Below are 22,737 nucleotides of genomic sequence, written 5' to 3'. Positions count from 1 at the left end.
CATTATTTTTTATTATTATTATTATTATTCTTTGCATTTATATAGCGCTTTTCTCACTGACTTCCCATTTTGTCTAATGCATTGGTTTAAGTCACCAGATTTATCGTCCTTCAAGTAACAACTTCCAACTTATTTGCTCATATTCCCTATTCTTTCTTAATCCCTCAAAAACTTGCTTTTTGGTCAGCCAGCTTTTCATATAGGTAGTGACACTATTGTTTGATTCATGATGAAATTAGGCGCAGTGTGAGCAACAACAGTAAGCACTAGTCTTGTGTTCCTATCATTAATGCAATGCATTCAGTTTTGATTGTTCATACTCTCAGGTCACACTGTTGATATAACTGCAGGAATAACATACTGACCACTGGCACTGAACCTAGTTATGGGCACCACTTTTGGCACATTTGCACATGCACATCGTGTTCAAACAGCTTATTGCAAAACAAATTATTATATCACATCTGAAATCTTACACTCATGTATGCTTACAGAGTAATGGCAAATGTGTATTAAGTAATTCACCCAGCATGGCAATTTATTTTAATTCTTCCATTCTGACATCTTAGCATAGTGTGAATTACGTCCAGTCGCCCACACACATTACTTTAGGTGGTCTGTTTATCTTGGCCCATCATGATTATCAATTCTTTCTCACCTGAATTGGTGTCACATGGAAAGAATTCAGCTCTCAGGGAACTCTTTGCTACCTACTGTATTACAGTGATGATTATAAACTGAAAAAGGTGTAATAATATACAGTTTTAGGGATACTTATTGTGTAATGGTTTCAAAATTGCTAAACAAAATATTGAAAGAATGGGGGTGAGTGTGCAAGTGTATCATACGGTGAACTGACACCAGGACTGCGTACTTTCTTGCCCCCAATGCTGGAAGATAAGCACTGACTTTGTTTGAACCTGAAATGGATTATCAGGTTGGAAAATTGATAGCTAGATGGATGGTACTGATTAATTATAGCATTAACCTTGTAGTATTTTGTACTCATAGTATGAACCTGAATGATTTTTTAATTCTCTGCATCAGTAGGCAAAGAATTAAATATACAGTGCTGAAAATGCAAGCACCCGTAAATAGTGTTCTGATGCATAGTGACTTAGTAGTTGGTGGTTTTTTTTATCTCTTAGCTAGAAGAACTTAAATTTGATTCCCAGCTTGGAACATGTTTGATGTGGAGTTTGTGCATTCTCCCCATGCCTTCAAGAGCTTTCCTAGTTTCCTGTCACATAATATGTGCATGTTGGTTTGACTGGTGACTGTAAATTATCTTGGCATAACTGAGTATGGGTGTGAGCATGAGTGTGCTTGGCTTCACACCCATGGATGGCCCTTGCCTTATACTCATATTGCAGGAACTGACTGCAGCTCTACCAACCCTGTAATACATTAAAGGGGGATATGCAATGGGTGGATAAATGAAGATATATACAGTAATTTATTTCTGAGTTTGTATAAATATATCTAATCTATATAGATATAAAATCCTAAACCTAAAAGTGCAACAATTTTTTGCAACCATTTTATGTGACGTTTTTATGTCACATTTTTTGTCATGCTTTAAATCTGGCTTATTTTAAAGCCTACATATATATGTTTGGTATCATCCTTTTCAGAATTTATCGAACTTTAATATGATGTTAAAATTATAAACTAAAAAATATCAAGAACTCACGTCCCTCAAGACAAGAGTTTGTGCCAAGAGATTTAGCCACACCTGGGGCCGGAAATAAAAGACAAAGAGTAGGACAGCTGCTGTACAGGCTTTCAAATGTTTGAAGTGCCGCGTGAGATACAGATCATGTGGCATGGTAGCAGCAGCAAGCCAGCAGCTGATCGAGCAAAGAGGAGGTAAAAAAAAATATTAGTTTCCCATTGTATCACCGTTTAAGAGGGGGTTTCGGAGGAGTGACCGCGTCACCTTGGCGAGCAGCAGAGACACGAAGTGGCTAGCGTGTAGTGCAGGCCAGGGGGCTTGGCGAGTGAAGCAAGCAAGGGGCAAACCCCCTAGTATATACATATATGTATATATATATATATCAATGTAGATAATCAGGTTGGCAAAACACCATGAGATCATCAACTTAAACCATCACCTCTATCTGACTACACTGTCCAGAACAAGCCCCATCATTCTCACCATTCATTGTCTATACTTGAAAAGTATAGATACTATAAGTGTAGCATGGTATTGGATATATGATAGTTGTTAATGTTTTATCATCCTAAGGCCCTGGCTTTAGTTCCTGACATGATTACTATGTGTGTTTTCTTTGTGTACAGTAGTTTGAGTTTTTCTTAAATCTAAAAGATGGGTATAAGCATCTGCACTTCACCCTACCACACTCACTCACTCACTCTATCTATCTATCTACCACAGCTTTAGCACAGTTTTGAAAGCTTCAGAAACCACTGATTCATTCATTCATTCATTGATATCATTCATTGATAAGACTGTGTCAACCAACCCTTTTATTTCACAAATGCACAATAAGAATGGTAAGCACCACTGGACCTTGAAGCTATGTGCGGGAATTTAAAGTTTCCAATATGCTCATGAGTCATTCAGTCATCAAAACAAAAAGCACTTATGAATTTGACTCATCTGTGGCATAAGGCAAGAAGCCCCTGCATACAAACCCTCCCACTTATTGGAAGAATGACTCAAGTGAAATAGAAAAGGTTATGGAGATGAGAGTAATGAAAACTGTCATGTAGTCTGGGAGTGAGAAGTTGTTAAAGGAACAAGTCATAGAGCACCAAAAGTACAGAATAGCAGGTCAGGAGGGTACAAGATGAAATGTAAATGACCAACACAGTGCAAATACTCTCTTTCATTAAACATTTCACCAGACTTCCTTATGTGTGGAGAAAAGGAAGATCCAAGTGGTGTTCCATCATTTCAGCTTTTAGTGCAACTTGAAACTAATATTAAATAAAATAAGTAATGTCAGATTCTATGTTTGGCTGAATATGCTGATCTTCAGGAAATGCTGTTGACAGAGTTATAAATATATCAGCAACTGCTTTCTGCCAACTGCTGCTAGGCAAATTCTGTTATATGCATCTCCGGTCATGTACTGGGATTTTTCCCTAATTTCTGTGGAAACGTCTCAGCAGTATGCTGCATTCTTCACCTCATATAATGTTGAGACGGGTAAGACTTTCCTCTGTTCAGTTTCCTACAGTGTGATTTTAAAAATAATTTGCATATACATGGCTCCTTCTTTTAAATGTTATCCCACCAATGAGTTTCCACCTCCATTTGGAATCATCCAATTTGGCACTTTCATATCCGTTTGAATCTTTCCATGCAGGTCAAATTAGAAAGGTTAGAAGAATCAGTGTAAGGCTCAGGTATTTTAAGTGAAAAATAGGAAACATTTTCAGGACTGACAACTGGAGAACAAAAAAATAGCAAACTAATCGAAAGAAGTAGACAGTTTCAAAGTCAGGACAAACATTTGAAAAACAACAAACTACAGTTAAAATGTCTCCCCAAGCGCTTCAAAACAAACAGAAGCTGATCTAAAGAAGGAGGCTGAAATCTGAACCCCTTTCATTTGTACTTCTTTGATAAAACTGGCATCCTAATCCCTAACATCAGACACTTCACTATCCATGTTACAGTTACAATTAAAACATTTAAAAGCAGCAAGTGGTTTAAGGGAAAGTGGCAATGACTCTTAAGCATTTTCTAATCAATTAATTAACCAATCATACAACAAAATGAATCATTCAATCAACTAATTAATATACATTTTATAGTGTTTATCACAGTGGTCACCATCCCAAAGAACTTTTACTGTAAAAGAAACTTGTAATGTAAAACAAGATGACACCATGTAGCTCATGTACTAATTAGTTAATGTAGACAATAAGATGAACAAAACAATTTTTAAAGAAGGCAAAAATGAGTCAAATGGAGAATATGCAAAGCTTTAGAAGAAACCAGGTACAGGGACAACGTTAAAAAAACACAGCTCACACTCCTTTACAATGGATAATCACACTAACCCCTCTGTCATGGCATATTGTTGTGAGGTCAGGTTCAACAAAACATTGACTCACTAGAAAAAAATAATTTTGACAAACAAGAGGAGACCATTCAGTCCGGCTCGTTTATTTAGGTAATACAATAGCTAAGATGTTCCAGTATCTTATCCAGTTAATTTATAAAGGTTCTGAAGGTTTCTGCTTCATCTACATGTCTTGGTATTTTTTTTCAGATTCCAGTAACTCTTTGAGTGCAGAAGTTCTTCCTGCCTTCACTCCTAAATACCCTTCCCATTAATTTCCACTGGTGTGCCATAGTAAGTGATTCACCTTTAAGCATATTGAATTCTTCTAGCTTGACTTTACCAATGCCTTTGAGGATTTTGAAGACCTGCATTAGATCCACATGCAGTCTCCTCTGCTCGGGACTAAACAGGTTTAATTCTCTGAGTCTGTTAGAGTATGACATGTCCTTAAGTCCTGGTATGTAATCGGTTGCTCTGTGCATGGCCTCAAATGCTGCTACATCTTCTTTGCATTGTGACCAGAACTGCACACAGTGCTTTCACTGGTGCATTTTGTAGTCTGAGCATAATATCCTTTAATTTCTATTCATGATATAGCCTAGGGCGGCACGGTGGCGCAGTGGGTAGCGCTTCTGCCTCGCAGTTGGGAGACCTGGAGACCTGGGTTCGCTTCCCGGGTCCTCCCTGCGTGGAGTTTGCATGTTCTCCCCTGTGTCTGTGTGGGTTTCCTCCGGGCGCTCCGGTTTCCTCCCACAGTCCAAAGACATGCAGGTTAGGTGGATTGGTGATTCTAAATTGGCCCTAGTGTGTGCTTGGTGGTGTGGGTGTGTTTGTGTGTGTCCTGTGGTGGGCTGGCACCCTGCCCGGGATTGGTTCCCTGCCTTGTGCCCCTGTGTTGGCTGGGATTGGCTCCAGCAGACCCCCATGACCCTTTGTTCGGATTCAGCGGGTTGGAAAATGGATGGATGGATATAGCCTAAATTTTTTTTTGAATTTTAATGGCTTCTGTGCATTGTTTAGATGATGAAAATATTTTGTCAGCATAAACAACCTAAAACCTGTTCCTGTAGAACACTGTTTCCGTTCTTGTATTTATAACTGATGTTCCTTTCTCTCATGTGTAGAACTTTACACTTTTCTACATCAAACTGCATTTTCCAAATGTTCACCCCGTTTTGAAGCTTGTCCAAGTCTTCTTGAATTGTTTTTGCTGCTTCCTCAGTGTTTGCCATTGTTCCAATTTTAGCGTTATCTGCTAATCTTACAAGTTTACTAACTATAGTGAAATCTAGGTTATTAATATGAATCAGAAAAAAGTAATGGTCCAAGGGCAGACGCCTGAGAAACCCCACTGATGACCTTACTCAATGTGGAGCATTCTTCTCTTACGTGTACTCTTTGTCTCCTACAGATGAACTAACTTGAGATCCAGTTTTGTAGATTAACTCTAATGCCTACAGTTTCTAGTTTCAGAATTAATCTTTTATGTGGGGCTGTATCGAAGGCTTTTTGAAAGTTTATGTCATGTTAGGAGCTCTGATTAATATGGCAAAGTCGAACTAATGAAGCCCAATGGTATCTTTCCACAAGCCAACAAAGATGTTATAAGAACTTGTTGATTAAGTCTTTGAAATTGCTGTTGACAAAGAAAGAGGGATGCTAATCTCTGTACCTGTAAATATGGCATCAGTTTTAGCTCAAGCACTGAGCTACTGTATACCGATACATTGTAGATCACATGATGTTAAAAAGGACTTTTCCTGCTAGATAAGTCTGATCTATGTTTTAAACGATCAAACAGGCACAGTTATGGCAGAAAGCAATTACCATGACATGATTAAAATCATATCTCCAGAAACTGTGAACCTTAATTCTACATGAGTGCTTTTTAGCCAGAAGTGTTCATTTCTAGATGTTTAAAAGACTAGATACACAGAAAGACATTTTTCATAGCTGGATATACAGAAAATAATCCAGCTGAAAATTAGAATCCAATTTTCTAGTTAGATAGTAGCACTATTAAATCCTACACCATGCTACCATCACCTAGAGTCTGTGAAATTAAAATTTTCTAATTTTCAAGGAGTCATTCAGAATTGTCTAGAAATTAGCTGGCAACACAGTATAATGACTGTCTCTTATTACATTGGAGCACATCTTAATTATGCGAGGTAGTTATAGTATTATTAGGCATTATTACACTGTACTTAATGTGAAATTTGAACAGTGCTATAGGTGCATGCACAAATATCTTCAAGAATAAGAAATGTGTCCTTACTTGTACAAAGATACTCAGAAAATATGCAACTACAAGGTCTTATTGCACTAAACCTTGGCATATACTTACAGGGTAATTACATTGTACTGTATATAATTTGCAATAACAGACATCTGTTTGCTGACATATATGCTGTCATGGCAGTAGTTCTGATGTCTCAAAGTAAGTTGATTCATATCACAGGTTCTCCCTGTGGAGTTTGCATGTTCTCCCCTTGTCTGTGTGAATTTCCTCCAGTTTGCTTCCACAGTCAAAAGGCATGCAGGATAGGTGGATTGGCAATGCTAAATTGGCCCTTGATTGTGGTGGCAGTGCTAATGCCTCACAGTAAAGAGACCAAGATTCTTGCTGCAGGTTTTCATGGTGTGGAATTTGCACATATTTCCAATATGTATGGGTTCTCTAGCTTACTCCAACAGTCCAAAGAAGTACAGGTTAGATGGATTGGTGATGCTAAATTTTCCCTAGTGTGTGTATTTGTGTGTGTGTTCACCCTGCAATGGCCTGATGCCCTGTCCAGGGATTACTCCTACCTAGCATCTTATGGTTGCTGAGACAGACTACAAATTCCCCACGACCTTGCTCTAGATAAGCAGGTTTGTAAGACGGATGAATGTTTCCTGAGAGCCTATATATTCTATAATACTACTAGATATAAAAGTGAAAGGTACTTGATAAGAGAGCATTATTCGTCTAGTGGACTTAAAAGAATAGCACTTTTGAAAATAATTTTATTTAGAACTAAAATAGAAAAGTGCTATGCTTAAAAAAATTACATGGTGGCATTATTACTGTGATAGACTGGTGCCCTGTCCAGGGTTTGTTCCTACCTTGAGCCCTATTCCAGCTTGGATAGGCTTCAGCCCAACCCCCATGACCATGGTTTGTAGATTAGACAATGACATGACATGACATGACACTATGATTGGCCCTGCTACTTCACAACTTTAGAAACCCATGTTGATTGACAGTCACTGCCAATGTGGACTTTGTTTGTTCTATCTGTACATGCACTTTAATTTTCTATTAAGTTTTGAAAGATATGAGTGTTAGGTTAACCATTGACTTAAAATTGTGAACTGTGTGTGCATGTGTGTCCTCCATTTAGGTTTGAGCTTGTTTTGCATTTTACTTTTCAAAGATAGACTCAAAGTCCCTATAACCTTATAATTAGTGGATACATAATTAAATAAATACAAGGCCTCTGGGTGACTTAGTTCCTTAACAGAATGTTGATACTTTTAACAGTGCAGTGTGTTGACATTGGGTTGTTTAATGCAGCGCATTATTTCTCACTTTGATTTTGGTGCGAAACTTGATTGCCCCCCTTCCCCTTTGATAATTTAAATTTGTGGATACTTGATAATTTCATGAAGTGGGTTCCGGTCCTCTTCATTCAGTGGGGGAACATCCCCCTCTCGGATACTCTTTCATTTCATCGAGCTGAAATTGAAGGGTTACTTTGGTCATTTTGACTCACAGATGCTCATTCATTTCATTAAGCAAGGGGAAGGGTGGTCACTCTTGATCATTTTGGTGCGCAGATACTCGATCAATCATTTAAACAAACAGGGTGTTTTTGGTGAAAAAAACCCTAGCCATCGCAAAGCCCCCTTATAGGAATGAAAAACCAAAAACAGATCTCCTTAATACCTTTTTGGTTTTTCCTAGATAACGAGATCAGAAAGAAATAAAATGGTGACATTTTCTTTTGTCTAATTCCTCTCAGATTTTTCTCTCAAGAGAAAAAATACCTCTGTATTCTCAGCAGAGATCTCAACAAAGTCACACAATGGGCTCAGATTTTGCAAGTAATGTCTTGACATTGTGTGCTCAGTAATATATAGTGAAATGTATGGACAGTTATTTGTGGTAATAAAGCACAACATACTAAGAATACAAAACTGTAATCCTTGCTTCTGAATAATAGTCTTAGTTGCTCCAATGTATATTGCTGTGCTCCAATTTGATCTTACTCATTCTAGAAGAAAAGGCTGGCAGAGCGGCATAGTGGTTAAGACTTTGGACTTCAAAAGCTGAGGTTGTGGATCAAAATCCCACTACTGACACCATCTGGCAACGAGCAAGTCACTTCAACTGCCTGTGCTCCAATTGGATAACCAAAAGAAATGTAATGAATTGTATCTCTAATGATGTCAGCTGCCTGGATAAAGGTATCAGTTCAGTAATAAATAAAAGATACAGAGTCTTGAAAGAGATTAAAACAAGACTAGAAAGAGATCTCACAAAATATAACCTGCTTTTCAAATCCAATTCTCAATTTACCTCAGTTTTATTGTTTTCCTTTGCTCTAAAGCTATTTCTTCTAAGGAATTTTAGGAGAAATATCAGTGACAAGAGTTAATTCTTAAATGAAACATAAATGAGAATCTCTTTTAAGTCTCATGAACTTTCAAAGATCAACCTATGAGCAGTAAAATTTTCTATTGGCCTGGACATGCACCCAGAACGCCCTGATGATACAACCACCTCTGAATTAATAGAACCCAAATAGCAATTACTACTGTTTTTCTCAACTGACAGTTGTACCAATTTTCTCCAGATTTTAAATGTGAGTGCCATTGTGAAACATGGCTTAGTGTTGCTGCCTCACAGACCAAGCATCCTGGGTTTGAGTCTCACTCCTCTCTGCTATCTGTATGGACATTAATAATTCTCCCTGTTTCTGTGTGGGATTATTTCACATTCTTGTTCACAAATCGCCAAGGATGTACCCTTTATGTTAATTGGGGTTTCTAAACTGGTCAGGGGGAATGTAAGTCTCAGCCGGTTTTGAAGTGGACAGAGGTGGCTCCCTGTTTGCACTGGACGCTACTAGGATGAGCTTGACCCAATTAATTGGATCACGTAAATTTCAAAATGCTATTTTCTTTATGTTTACAGTCTACAAAATCTAATTTCAAATGTAATTTCAATTCATAATTACTTCTATTTCTGCTCATACTTGAGTAGATGTTTGGAAGATGAAGCGAACTAGTAAATCAAAAGTCATGGTTTCACTTACAGACTTGTTAGGGAAGCAGTGTTTTGTTTTAGTTTTTTTAACATTTATTATGTTATACTTTCCTTGGATTATGCATCAGCAGGCTCATCTTTTAATTTTTATGTCCTTCTTCTAATCATTCCATTACCCAAAATGTACTTTGCCCTAACTTTCAGTTTCTATGAAGGACCCCAATTTTTTTAGTATACCACTGCCTTTTACTCAGTCGTTGGAAAATGTTGTCTTTCTTGTTTGAATACCCTAATTTTAATTTCCTAATCTAAAACCAGCAACTATGACTAGATAATGAATGACTGGAGGGGTAAACTTTTACTATTATTCCTTCATTGCATCTTTTGCACAAAGCTTTTCCAATTTCTTAGTGTTTCAACATGTTACAACTTTCATTCTTGTGGTTTCTTTTGTCTCTTTTTTTATCACCTTTCCTTGCTTGGAAGTCTGTCCCAATATGTACCCCCCCCCCCCCCACCCCCACCACCACCTTGATTATTCACACCGCTTTTGCCACCCCTTCTTAAAGAATTCCCATGAGTGACCAGTCTCACTGCACTTTCTCTTTCTTCTTAATTAACACTGTTGTCTGTGCTCTCATCATTCTGTCATTTGTCGTGCACATTCAACTGAGCTTGTCTTTTTTTCCCTCTCTACTTCACAGATGTTTGAAGTCTTTAGTGATCTTAAAGAGCCCAGGTAGTGAGGAGCCATCTGAAAGATCAGTTTGTTATGGGCTCTGAAATATGTACTGACAATAATGCTCAGCTCCATTTTTTACCATTTAAAAATGAGCAACTGTCCAAATGAAAATAGAACTATCCAGATTATAATTCTGCTTTATCTCTGATTATATTACCCAGTCTCTCAATAGATAGATAGATACCAGCACTCTTCAATTTTAAGATCATAGGAGCTAAAAGCCTGTCCTTTTGAAAACAACCATAAAAGGCAGGAGCTGCCATTGGAGAGGGCACAAGAACACCCCAGACACTCTTGCACTTACACACATTGCCAAATTTCCTGATATCAGTCTCTAATTAAACTGTCCTTGAACTGTGGGTGGAAATTATAATACCAGAAGGAATCGACATGAACAAAAAGAGTATCTGCCAACTTCATCAAATTTAGGTTCCTTCCATGCCAGTGCAAAATTTATCACAAAAATCCTCAGAAATTCTGATATGCAGTCACATTATGTTATATAGTGTTTTCGATAACTTGCAGCATAAGGTGTTTGACCAAAAGATTAAAATTTTGAATACCAAGTTATTGGTTATTTTACATAGTATTTTTATTGCAATTAAATACCAGTAAAATGTATTTTATAAGAATTACTTGTTAAACGGTTTTATAAAAATGCAAAAAATATAAATTATTCAATTAATGTTCATTTTCAAACATAATTTTAATTTAAATATTTGATTCACACAGTTGCTTTTAATTGTAATTAATTAACCAATTCTCCTTTATTTTAAAAGAATCACTTGCACTAGGGTGCCAGGTGGTGCAGTGGTTAGCACCGCCAAATCACAGGTACAGTTTTGTCTGTCTGGATTTAGTAAAGGTTTCTGTGTGATATTGTGGATTTTTCTATGGCTCCTGCAGTTTTCCTGCCAGATCTACACAGATCTGCATGTTGGATTACCTGACCCCAGTGTGAGTGACTGTGGATGTGTATGTGTGTGTGCCTTGCAGTGTAATAGTATTGTGTCCAGGGTTGTTTAGTGTCTTGTGCCCAGGGGTAAGTCCCCTGTGACTGAATTGAACCAAGGAATTTACATAAGTATGCATTATATCTATTTGTCATGTAAAATTAAATAAATTTGACATTTATTATCCATTGCTTAATCTGCCTAATCCTTGGAAATCCTGTGCCAATCCCAGTAGCACTGAGCTCAAGGCAAGATCCAATCCTGGAATAAGCACACTCACACTCTTGAGATGTGGATACATACATACATACATGCAGGGAGGACACCCCATGGGGATTTTACATGGAAAGCAATGCATATCCCACTGGAAAAAGACCCTTGGCAGGAAGAATGAATCAAAAGTGACTGAGTGAATGTACTATATGCTGCAATATAAAGTCTTAATATGTTTAATATCTTTAATCATCTATACCCATTTTGTCCTTTTCAGGAAAGTAGGGTGACTGGAACCATCCAGGGAACAATGGGGACAAATCATAATGGGCCATCAGTTTATTACAGGAACACTCAATAATAATAATAATAATAATTCTTTTCATTTATATAGAACTTTTTCTCACTACTCAAAGCGCTCTCCACACAGGGAGGACCTGGGAATCAAACCCACAATCTCCTTACTGCAAAGCAGCAGCACTACCACTGTGCCACCACTCATACACATGCACATCCACATTCACTACATCAGGCCATTTAAGAGCTGAAAACCCAAACAGACATGAACAGAACACTAAAACTTTATTTGAACCCAGTACTTTACAGCTTGAACACTAATAGAACTCTAAAAATATACTTTGATTGAGAAGTAGTAAGAGACTGGTGAATAACTGTTAGACTAACTCAGCATTTCTCAACCTTTAAGTATTTGCAACCCAAGTTTTCATAACAGTTTTAATCGTGCCCCCTAAATGTTTTTTTGAAAGGAGCCCACTAATACCAATTTGTTCTTTTTAAATTAATAACTAGGGGGCTCCGCCTCCTGCTCGCTTCGCTCGCCCACCCCCGGGTTTGGTTTACAGGATATACAATTTAAAGAGATTGTTAGTTTCATGGGAATTGTTACATATGCATTATTTTCACTTTTACTGTAAAAACAATACTTGTCCTTTATTTCCGGCCCTGGGCGTGGTTACATCTCTTTCTCGCAGGACGTATAATGCTGCTTGCGTTGTGAAGGGGGAGGGAGTCAGGGTGGCTGAAAGCACGCAAGGAGAAGCGGTCGGATCATCTGCTGGGTTTCTGCTGCTGTCGAGCTGCGTGTTTTGTTTGTTGCTTGTCGTTGTTTTAAGAGCTGGGAGCAAGTTAAAGTGTCTCTCACGGGACTTCAAATTGTCTTCCGAGAAGATCACGTCTCGTCTCCCTAGTCTCCCTCCCAAAGATTTTTTTTTATAATAGAGAGATATATCATAGATGCATATTTTATTATGCCTACTTAACTTTTATTGACATTTATCTAACTCTTATATTTATTTTTCTAGTATCAGAATGTAGTTTAAGTTAATTTGTTTTGGTTTCAATAGATGTATTTTTCATATTTTCGATTCTTGTTTTCTTTTTTTCACATCTTCACGCCCCCCTTTTTGTTACTTCGCGCCCCCCTAGGGTGGCCCGCCCCACAGATTGAGAACCACTGGACTAACTAATGGCTACCAATCAAACCTGCAGTGATTTAATTGGTGGCCAGCATAATAACTTTTTTAAGTGGACTGTCATTCAGTTTAAAACACCAAATGGTCTCCACTCTCCATTTCATTTCAGCCAACATTCATCACGCTGAAGACTGTACTTTAAGGAGATTAATTTAGTAGTTTTATTTTGACAGTAGCTACTTTGATGAAATTGGCCAGTTTGTTGTTAAAAGCACCATTGAGAGTCCTTTTGAACCACAAATGTGTACTTCCGTAGTAGTGTGTTAGTCATCCTTGTGTTACTACAAATTCATCTTATTAAATATTATTGAAGGCTTGCAGAATCTTTGTTGTAAGTCTGTAGTACCAAAACATGTCAATATTATTTAGCCAATAGTGATTCACAGCATGCTGATTCTCTAAAGCAAGGCTGCTATTAAAGAAATGAGCTCATCCTTACAGAATGAAAGAAGGTCAGTCAGTTTAAAGCAATGTGCTGACGATCAAATGAAAATTCAATATTTGTGTTCACAAATATATTGCCTATAAGTGTTTATTTTTTTTACAAAATGAAGGTTATGTTCAGGGAGTAATGCCAGTCATAATAGGGAAGGTGAAAGAGTCATTCATATCTACACATTCAACTGACATTTGAGTAAAAAGCTGTGATGCGAAAAATGTATCCAGCAATATTTCTGTAAAATTTGCTTTCATGGTAGTGTGAATTTTGCTCATAAGCAAAAGCAATCATCTTTGCCTTAAGCAAAACAAGTCACAGATCCCTTGACAAATGAACAAATGAAGTAGAAGTTGCCCTTTTTCATCCTTTCCATGTAAATACAGTTCTGCCCCACCCCCAACCCCGATAATGAAGTAAAACTGAGAATTATTCATTTATTTTGACTTGAGTGAGCTAACACTATCCTTTGGGATGTCACAACGCTTTTATAGTACTCTTCATTTTGAGACTACAGTACCTTTAATCTGCTCCTAGGCAGTTCAACTGTTACTAGGCAGAAGACAGACCCTGCCTGCAAGCTTTATCATTTTATTTGGTATCTAAGGCTTTTACACTTAATCTCAGCTTTGCAACATTTTTTTTCATCAGTTACTGTAAAAATTAGGTCATCTCATTGACCTACTTATAGTTGTCATGAAATATCCTGCTTTTTTCACTTTTTTCTTCCTCTTCTTCTTTGGCTTCAATAAATGTATGCTTAATATTTAATATATCTTAGGCAGCTAAGGGTGTTTTTTTTAAATACTGTTCTGAATTCAGCTCCAGTAAAAAAACAAAAATGTTAACAGGAGGAAGCAGGATGCCATGAGAGCCACTAAATAGGATAAATGCAAATTACTAGCTGTGTATTTTCCTACAGTAGCAGCTTGAAAAAACAAGCACAGAAGGATATTTTCAGCCAATGTGGCCCAGATTCTCCTTGTTACTCATGTCAGTATTTTAGACGTGTACTTGAATGCATTTTATATCTCCAGAAATGCACAACATGCACAAAGATGCAACCTGCAGGAAACATTAATTTTATACAGTTTTTCTTTAGTAGTTAACACTACTATACATACAGTTCATGCAATTAAATATATTTACTTAATGAAGTACTGTTTTATACTTAATAATTTAGACAAGGTCTACTCAACTTTAATTTCATGCACCTCCTTGAATAGTAATTGAGGGGTGATTTTATCTGCTATTTGTTACTCATAACCCATAACCTAATCTAACTTGTTTAATGTAATTCAGATTATGAGGTGGCCAAAGCTGTTTCCCAAAAACCAATCCAGGATGTGGCACTAATCCATCATGAAGCCCATTCAAGAACAGTACACACCCACACTCACATGGCTTCAGTTTGCAGTCACGTGGATGTGAGAGGAAAATCAGAATACCAGGAGAAAAGTCATGCGGATATGCGGTGAACATGTAAACTCCACACTAACAGAAAGCAGATGTGGAATTCAAACCCTGCATGCTGGATCTGTGAGGTAGCACTGCTAACCACTATACTACTGTGTCATCCAATTAGTTAATAAATCAATCTTTATTGTATACAAAGCCATTCATAACAAGCACTTAATTAGCTGGTCTTATTACTGCTCAAGAGGTTGTATGTACAGTATATCCTCCTACTTTCAAAAGTCATAAACAATTTTGTGTAATATTGTGAGCATGATGTATAAAAGAACTAGTGAAATTGCTTTTTTTTATGTGTTGTTACACATGTGCATCAGAAGATCGCCTTACGTGCTCTGTCGAGGTACTGTATGTAATAACCTGACAAGAGGGGGCACTATCACTAACACTGTCTTCTCATTCTCTCCCTGCAGCACTGAGAAACTGCCCAGTGGGGGTGCCTAACTCCACCCATTCCAGCTCCCTGACCATAAAAACCCCGGCTTCCAAGTAGATGGTGTCATTTTGGCAAGAGCAACTAGCAAAGTGACCCTAATCCACAGTTAGAAGCTGAGCCCTATTTTGTTATCGGAAGCCCAAAGACAAGGGCACTAACGCCTAAGGAGCATTTTCTTTTGTTAATTAAATGGGATGACTGGGTTGACACCCCAGATTTTCTTTGGCAAGTCTGTCATTCCTGCACTCGGCCACAGTGTCAAAAATCCTTTACCAGTAGAGGTATGCCAGGTTAAAAACTTCAAAAACTAAAAAATAAGCTGTACTTCAATTTAGCTTCTTCAGAAGTATTTTTCTTTGTGGTTTGTTGAATGGCTCTTATCATAAATTGAATTTTTTTTTAAACTACTCACTAGTAGTGTTACTCTGTACAACAACAACCTGGCACAAAGATGTTGTAGCCACCTGTAATAATAAGATGAATGAAGAAAGCTATACAATGCTATCCTGATACTGTAATTATCAATAATGGTTGTTAAATGCAGGTATATTAGAATGCCCAGAAGGAGCTGGCAATCCTTAGACCTTGGAAAATGTTGAGGTTTTGTTTTTCATAGCATTCTCACTGGCTGGAATTTTTGTTTTCCTCTCATGCTTGGCTATACTATACCATAGCACTTGTTTGTGAAACTGAACATTTACTTTGCTTTCTCATTTTTACAGTGTTAAAAAACCTTTTATGAATTATTTTTAACTATGCCCTATTTAATCTGGGGGTTGGTGGCAGAATTGGCACTCCAGCCACCATAAAAAACCTCACACTGGTTCCATTCCATCTGAACTAGTGTGGTGCTGAGGTGTCACCCATTGCATAGCTGCACTCGGGTCCTAATCTGGGATCCTGAGTTGATTTGCCATGTGGTGGGTGCGGCAGTACACTGTACCAGCGTGTGCTCCTCACCTCTCTCTCTCTCTATATTTAATCAATGTAATTTTTTACTACATAAAATTAGAGTTATGAAGGAAAATTTCACCGATATAAACAAAATTCAGGTTGAAAGTAAAGGAACTCACTTTTACACATCTACGGTAGTCAAATACAACTGTACAAACTAAAACAGCTCATGAAACTTGACAAACCAAAAAATGTACCCATTATTGAAAAATAGATACACAATAATATCATTGAACATGTTCAGCTACAAGCACATATTCTCTATGGTTCTTTGCAATGCTGAATGATTTGAAGCACTCGTTTTCTCTTACCTTTTAATTGCCTCTTCCTGTCTCCGCTTCTTCTCTTTCAGGTAAGCTAAGTTGGTTTCATTCCTCATTCGATCGCTCTCTCGAGCAATGTCTGAAGCATTCTGTATGACCAGGCTGTCATAAGCTTGGAGCCCTTGGTCTTCAACATAATGAAAAAACTGAGTCAAAGTGGCTTCTTCCTCTTTTGTATTCATTTTTCTTCAGAGGCAATGTAATAACTCTTGCTGCCAACAAGCAAACACATAAAATATTGCAGTGAACAAAACTAAATGTTGATGTTTGATTTACTGTGTAACACTACAGTACATGAAAAGTGACTTACCAATAATAAAACACATAAAATTCTTAAACCTGCATAATTCAGTTTTGTGAAGCACCAGGGTAAATCACACAAACACTCACTCAGACAGGGACAGTTTAAAGTCAGCAGTCAAAGTAACCAGGACTTCTATGGGATATGAGAGGAAAACCCAGGTATCTGAGGAAAAGCCTCACAGACAGAAGGAGAATTTGTAAAATCCACACACAGTGAGGGCAAGGTTTAAATTTGGATGCTGAATCTGTGAGGCAGCACTGCTACCCTCTGCAACAATGTGCTCCCCTCAAAAATGCTCTTGCAAAAAAAAAAAATGCATTAATTGGCACATTTATTGTAAAAGCAAATGTAATGTGTGTCCACCTAGACTTGATGGCACCCAGCAAATGACACTGCTCCACAAAAATGCCTTGGCACACACCTGTACCACTAACTCTAACTGTACTGGTGTAACCCCACACATTGAGGTTACATGATTTATTATGTGATGCAAATCAAATAATATGAAAATGATAATGTTAAACAGATGAAGATTTTACTAGTGATAAAATATTCTACCTCTAACTTTAAGAGTTTCAATGTAAGCACACATGCAATTAGAAAATGCAATAGTTGCATCATCCAACAAAATGTCATTTCATTGTTACTGAATTGTTTTATAAATACACTTTTGTGTGATACAGAATTCTAAATGACACGTTTTAAAAGCTTGTGTTGATCATTTTCACTTAAAAGACTATTTTTCCCACTATATGCTGGTAAATACTGGACTGCAATTTTTAAATACATATAACTGACAAATTATAATATTAAATGTATAAGGAGACAATTAGTTATGCAACAACTAAAATTAACTTCTTAATAGAGTATATAATTTATAAATGTTCTGTTTCCTTGCACTTTTATTTTAATGTACCTTTGTAAATTCATGATTGTTACAACTGTAAGTTGTTATACAAATAGATAGATAGATAGATAGATAGATAGATAGATAGATAGATAGATAGATAGATAGATAGATAGATAGATAGATAGAAATGACTTTCATGTGGTTTTACTGATTGCTTAGTTTATATAATTTATAGGTGATTAAATAATAATTCATCACAACTTACCAAGTACATTTACAGACTTTACATTTTATTTATACCATTATTATGCCAATGTACAAGTATGTACTTCTCATACTACATAAATAAAGTCTGTCATCAAAATCAACTAAAAATGCATTTTTTTTGCATTGATTGCCACAATTACAATTTAAAGAAAAGTAAAATATTTAGAAATGTATACATCATAGGACTATTTAATGTAGCCATTCATCACACAATGACTAATTGCCAAGATCATCTATGTTCTCATAATTCAAGTGTTTCAACAGAGCTATAACTTCCAGGCCAGACACTTGTAACAGTCAGCCTACACTTCTCACATGCTGCTTATTAGAGGGTCAGAGGGGGCTCTGCAATAATGGGCTCTGTCTATTTACGTCCAAAGAGCTAATCCTTCAAGGTGTTTTTTTTTTTCAACTCAACAGTTGAACTTACTGCTTGTCTCTGGTAACATATTTTTGGTGTTGAAGTCATCATGTTGCTTGTCTTGTTTGATAGCATATTTTTCTAATACATTGTATTTTGACAATATAATTAGAAAATGATGCTAATTATAAACCTGTTAACTTCTTCTTCTTCTTCTTAACTTCTTTAGAATAAAAAATGTTTAACAACACAAGTAATAATAATAATGTAACATCAATACTGTTATGTGTGACCTTACTAAAATGACTGCTTCTGATTTCATGTGATTTAAGCTTACACTGTGACCCCACCTAACAAAATTAAGACGGGTTTATACTTACAAAATGATGCAGAATCTCTGCAGACACTGAAGTGCAAACAGAAAGGAGTTAATTTCTGCTTAGTGGAGCCCTTTCTCCAGTTTGATTCTGTATATGAACAAGAGAATTTTTCAGCACCATAGGAGCCCGACCATTTATAAGCTGCTGCTTAAAAAATATTAAAGGGTTCAGTTTTGAAGTGTTTGTTTTTGATGAGGAAAGGCTGACAACTGCTCATTTGAATCCCGGGTGGCTGAAAAGCCGACGATGGCCATCTCCGAGCTTGCAGCATGCAAAACCGTTGCAGCGACTCGCAGCAGGTGTGATTTTGCAAGAAAACAAACCAGCGCTCCGTTAATCCTCCATCACAAACAGTGTATAAACAAGGTTTATGTTGATGTCCGGTGAATGATTTGTATCCACTTTACCACAAAGCGTAAAAATACGCAACCTGTACAGGAAAAAGGAGCCTTGCTAGTAAGCTTCATTTGCTCATATTTCTCCCGACATAAAAATGATACTGATGAAAATTTAAGACCATTGGCAGATAGAGAGCATCATTCATTTTCTATATTGTGGTTGTTGTCGCTTGTGTTATTTCTTTTAACAAAGACTTCCGTTCCGTAGACGCTTCCTCGTCCCCATTAGATACAGAAGGCTTGGAATCGACAGGCGCTTGGTATCATTCCTCCCCCGTCGACCAATATTGGTAAGCTTGCGATCTTTAGTCTGTCAGAAGCCACAGCAGCAGATTAATTGGGGATTTTCACTTGTAAATCAGGAGACAAAGAGCAAGCCTACTGTACCATTGACGAAGCAAATATCATCCCTTTAGTTGTCTCCCCTCCTGTCTCTCTGTTGCTCTCTCTTGCTTTATCTGTTTTGAAATCACACACAGCCTTTACCAAAGCTCTCCAGCAGCGTTCCAGCACCACGGATAGATCCTTCCTGGGCCAGTCAGTGACAGGGGGGAGAATAGAGAGCGAATGAAGCCGCATCCAACACGCAAGCACCAAGGCAATCTCATTCCGCCTCAGATTTCATCTCCCAGGGGTCTAGGTCCTCATTATTATTATTTTTTTTTTACCTAGGCAACAGTCTCCCTCCTACGTGCTTCTGTGCAGCCAAAAATATGACTGGAATATAAGATAAAAACTAAATTAAAACACAATTTAATCCATATATAATAATAATAATAAATGACATACAAGTTATCAAGTTGTACATAATTAGAGTAACATAACTCCGCCCATCCCCTAAATTTCTTGCTGGAATGGTTACAGTGGAAAAAGTTCAGTATCTCTGTTCAGAGATCTCCAGATGTACATCTGCCAGGCAACCACGGTCGCTTTGCTACGGAACAGACTGTTGCTCTTTGTGTAGGAGGGGCCTTTTCAAATAAACCTGACCAAGCCACCTGTTCTCAGATCAGCAAATCCGCTCAAAGGCAACTAACGTTTTCTGACGATTTAACAAGCAAAGGGGAACACTCAATCACTTTAAGTGGGAAGGAGAAAGATATTGGGGCTGTAGAAAAACTGACCTTGGTGTTCGGCCCATGAGTCCTGGGTTTTACTGTTTGGCTCCGCCCACTTACCTACCTTTCGTGTCAAGTTGGGAATTACGGTTTGAAATGGCGTTTCAATTAATATTATATAGGTTTGTGCGGTTATATTTTGTGTAATGTAGCATTTCAAAAATCAACAAACTGAATCTATCTATCTATCTATCTATCTATCTATCTATCTATCTATCTATCTATCTATCTATCTATCTATCTATCTATCTATCTATCTATCTATCTATCTATCTATCTATCTATCTATCTATCTATCTATCAGCACTGTTTTATACTTATAATGAAAAACTGAAACACTATAGATAATGAACGGCCGTTAACGCGCAACTGACAGTGAAAAGTTAACATAAAAATAACATTAAAATGTACAGGTAAGCTTGCAAGGCTATTACTGGTAGTATGTGTTTGCGCGTAGAAGTAAAAACAGTTTCAGATATTTTACAACAAAACAGTCACAAAATCAAAAATGCATTAATTGATGCGTGATAAATTCTAGAATTAAACAATACCCATTTAACTCACCGTCTCATGTCCAGAAGCCTCAGTGTAATGTGTCCTACAGACCTTGGCTGCCTCATCAATCAACTAATGTAGTTCCGTTTTTGCCCAGCCGCTGACATCATCTTTTTCATTGAATTACCATGACGTTGTTTAAAAGCTGGGATTGAGTTAAGGGGTTTGAATGTCGCAGCTGTGCGTTTAATTTAATAAAACCAGATTTTAGGTAGCACCTATCTATCTATCATCTTAATTATTTTGATTTTTTTCCTTCTTTTTATTAGAAACAAATTTGTAGAGCTAAGAGCATGGAGATTGACAAAGAGAAAGAACGTGTTCCAAATAGTCTTAAAAAGGCTTACCATGGACCAGAGGAGTAAATGGACAAGATTGACATATTGGTTCTTAAGCTTTCTGTGCTTTGAAGAACTTTTTTCTACATTTTACATTATGTAAGCCATGTTAATGATCCCAATATTGCTTGTTGAAATTGAGTGTGGGAGTAGGCATGGAGGATGACTTGATAATTTAATTAAATAAACTGTCAACTTTTTAAATGAAGTTCTGGGGCAGTTGCAGCAAAACTGTTGGTGTCAGATCAATAATGATAGTGTTTACATGGAACCATCATGCAGCATCATATAATATTTTTAAGTATTAACTTAACCAAAGGTCATAGAATACTATTTTTGTTGAGCAGTTTCAGCAAAAAAAGTATCTCTAATTATTGTAAGTTAAACTCAATGTTCCTCATTTCAGTTGTCCTAATGTGGCCAAACTATAATATTTGTAACCAATTTGAACATTGTAAAAAGCACTTTTAGCAGTTGAGAGTAATGTAGTTATTGACTTAATCCTCTCAGCAACAGTCCAAATGCAGAATTTAATCTTGAACAAGGACTAAATGCATTGCAGACACATTTACAAACATAGGTAGTTTAATGATTAAAAATTGAACTTTTCTGCATGTCTTTAAAGTATGGGAAAAAAACTGATGGTCTCAGCAGGAATCCAAAAAAGTAACATATTTGCCAGGATTTATAAGAAGAGTTTTAATGTAGAGACACAGAAGCACAAACAGTGGAAACATACAGTAAAGTACTTTGTAAATACAGAAAATCAATATTGTAGAAATGATATTTTTTTAAAAAGATATGATTAATGAACCATGTAAAGACATTTTTAGCCTGTATATCATTATTTTTAAGACGATTCTATATATTATAAATTCTGAAGGTCAAGGCCATTAAACTGACATATTCTCAAATCATTTTTAACAATATTTTCATTTACATCACAATACCTTACTGAAAAAATACCTTCAAAAATGGTGGCATGAATGAATTTTAATTTATTTTACAGTATACAAAAATAACTGGCTAAAATGTAGAATGACAAATTGAATTTATTTATGAATAAAGTAGAACTTTAAATCTCAATTCATATACAATTTTGTCTACTTTTTAGTCAGTTATTAAACTGTTTGTAATATTCTACTAACTGAATGCCACTGTTTCCAAATATGCATTTATCTCTTTCTGTGATAGTGCAATCAATACCTATAACAGGTTAGTAGTAGTAATAGTAATAGTACTAGTAACACTGGAACATGCACAGAGTACAGTGAAATTATAATTTTATTTACATGTCCACCAACATATACAACACATGACCACTTTATGGTGCTAAGATAAATAAGAATGTACAAAATGCAGAATGTCATTAATTCAAAATAAAACTCAGTTTACCAGATTTACTGCTTTCTCATGTTTCGATTCTCCCACTACTTGAAACCTTGTGGTAACTCTATTTAGAAAACCTGATTAAAAAGAGGGCGGCACGGTGGCGCAGTGGGTAGCACTGCTGCCTCGCAGTTGGGAGACCTGGGGACCTGGGTTTGCTTCCCGGGTCCTTCCTGCGTGGAGTTTGCATGTTCTCCCCGTGTCTGCGTGGGTTTCCTCCGGGCGCTCCGGTTTCCTCCCACAGTCCAAAGACATGCAGGTTAGGTGGATTGGCAATTCTAAATTGGCCCTAGTGTGTGCTTGGTGTGTGGGTGTGTTTGTGTGTGTCCTGCGGTGGGTTGGCACCCTGCCCAGGATTGGTTCCTGCCTTGTGCCCTGTGTTGGCTGGGATTGGCTCCAGCAGACCCCCGTGACCCTGTGTTCGGATTCAGCGGGTTGGACAATGGATGGATGGATGGAT

The 22,737-nt window shown here is 37.1% G+C and overlaps 1 protein-coding gene across 2 annotated transcripts in view; it reads right to left on the bottom strand.

Annotated features, from left to right (window-relative positions):
- nyap2a (neuronal tyrosine-phosphorylated phosphoinositide-3-kinase adaptor 2a) overlaps window positions 1–19,809 on the bottom strand; it is a 174,304-nt gene extending 154,495 nt beyond the window's left edge. The window contains exons 1-2 of one of the 2 annotated variants that reach the window (XM_028794632.2): window positions 18,480–19,809; window positions 16,306–16,529 (exon numbers count right to left, since the gene is read on the bottom strand). In XM_028794632.2, the coding sequence (XP_028650465.2) occupies window positions 16,306–16,499 (194 nt within the window). In that variant the 5' untranslated portion in view covers window positions 16,500–16,529; window positions 18,480–19,809. The remainder of the gene's footprint in view (window positions 1–16,305; window positions 16,530–18,479) is intronic. The other variant, XM_051922411.1, reaches the window with a different exon arrangement.
- Window positions 19,810–22,737: the final 2,928 nt, after the last annotated feature.

Source organism: Erpetoichthys calabaricus, chromosome 2 (assembly GCF_900747795.2).
Source record: "Erpetoichthys calabaricus chromosome 2, fErpCal1.3, whole genome shotgun sequence".
Classification (NCBI taxonomy): domain Eukaryota; kingdom Metazoa; phylum Chordata; class Cladistia; order Polypteriformes; family Polypteridae; genus Erpetoichthys; species Erpetoichthys calabaricus.
The sequence above is the reverse complement of the archived record's forward strand: the minus strand, read 5'-3'. Positions and strand labels throughout refer to the sequence as shown.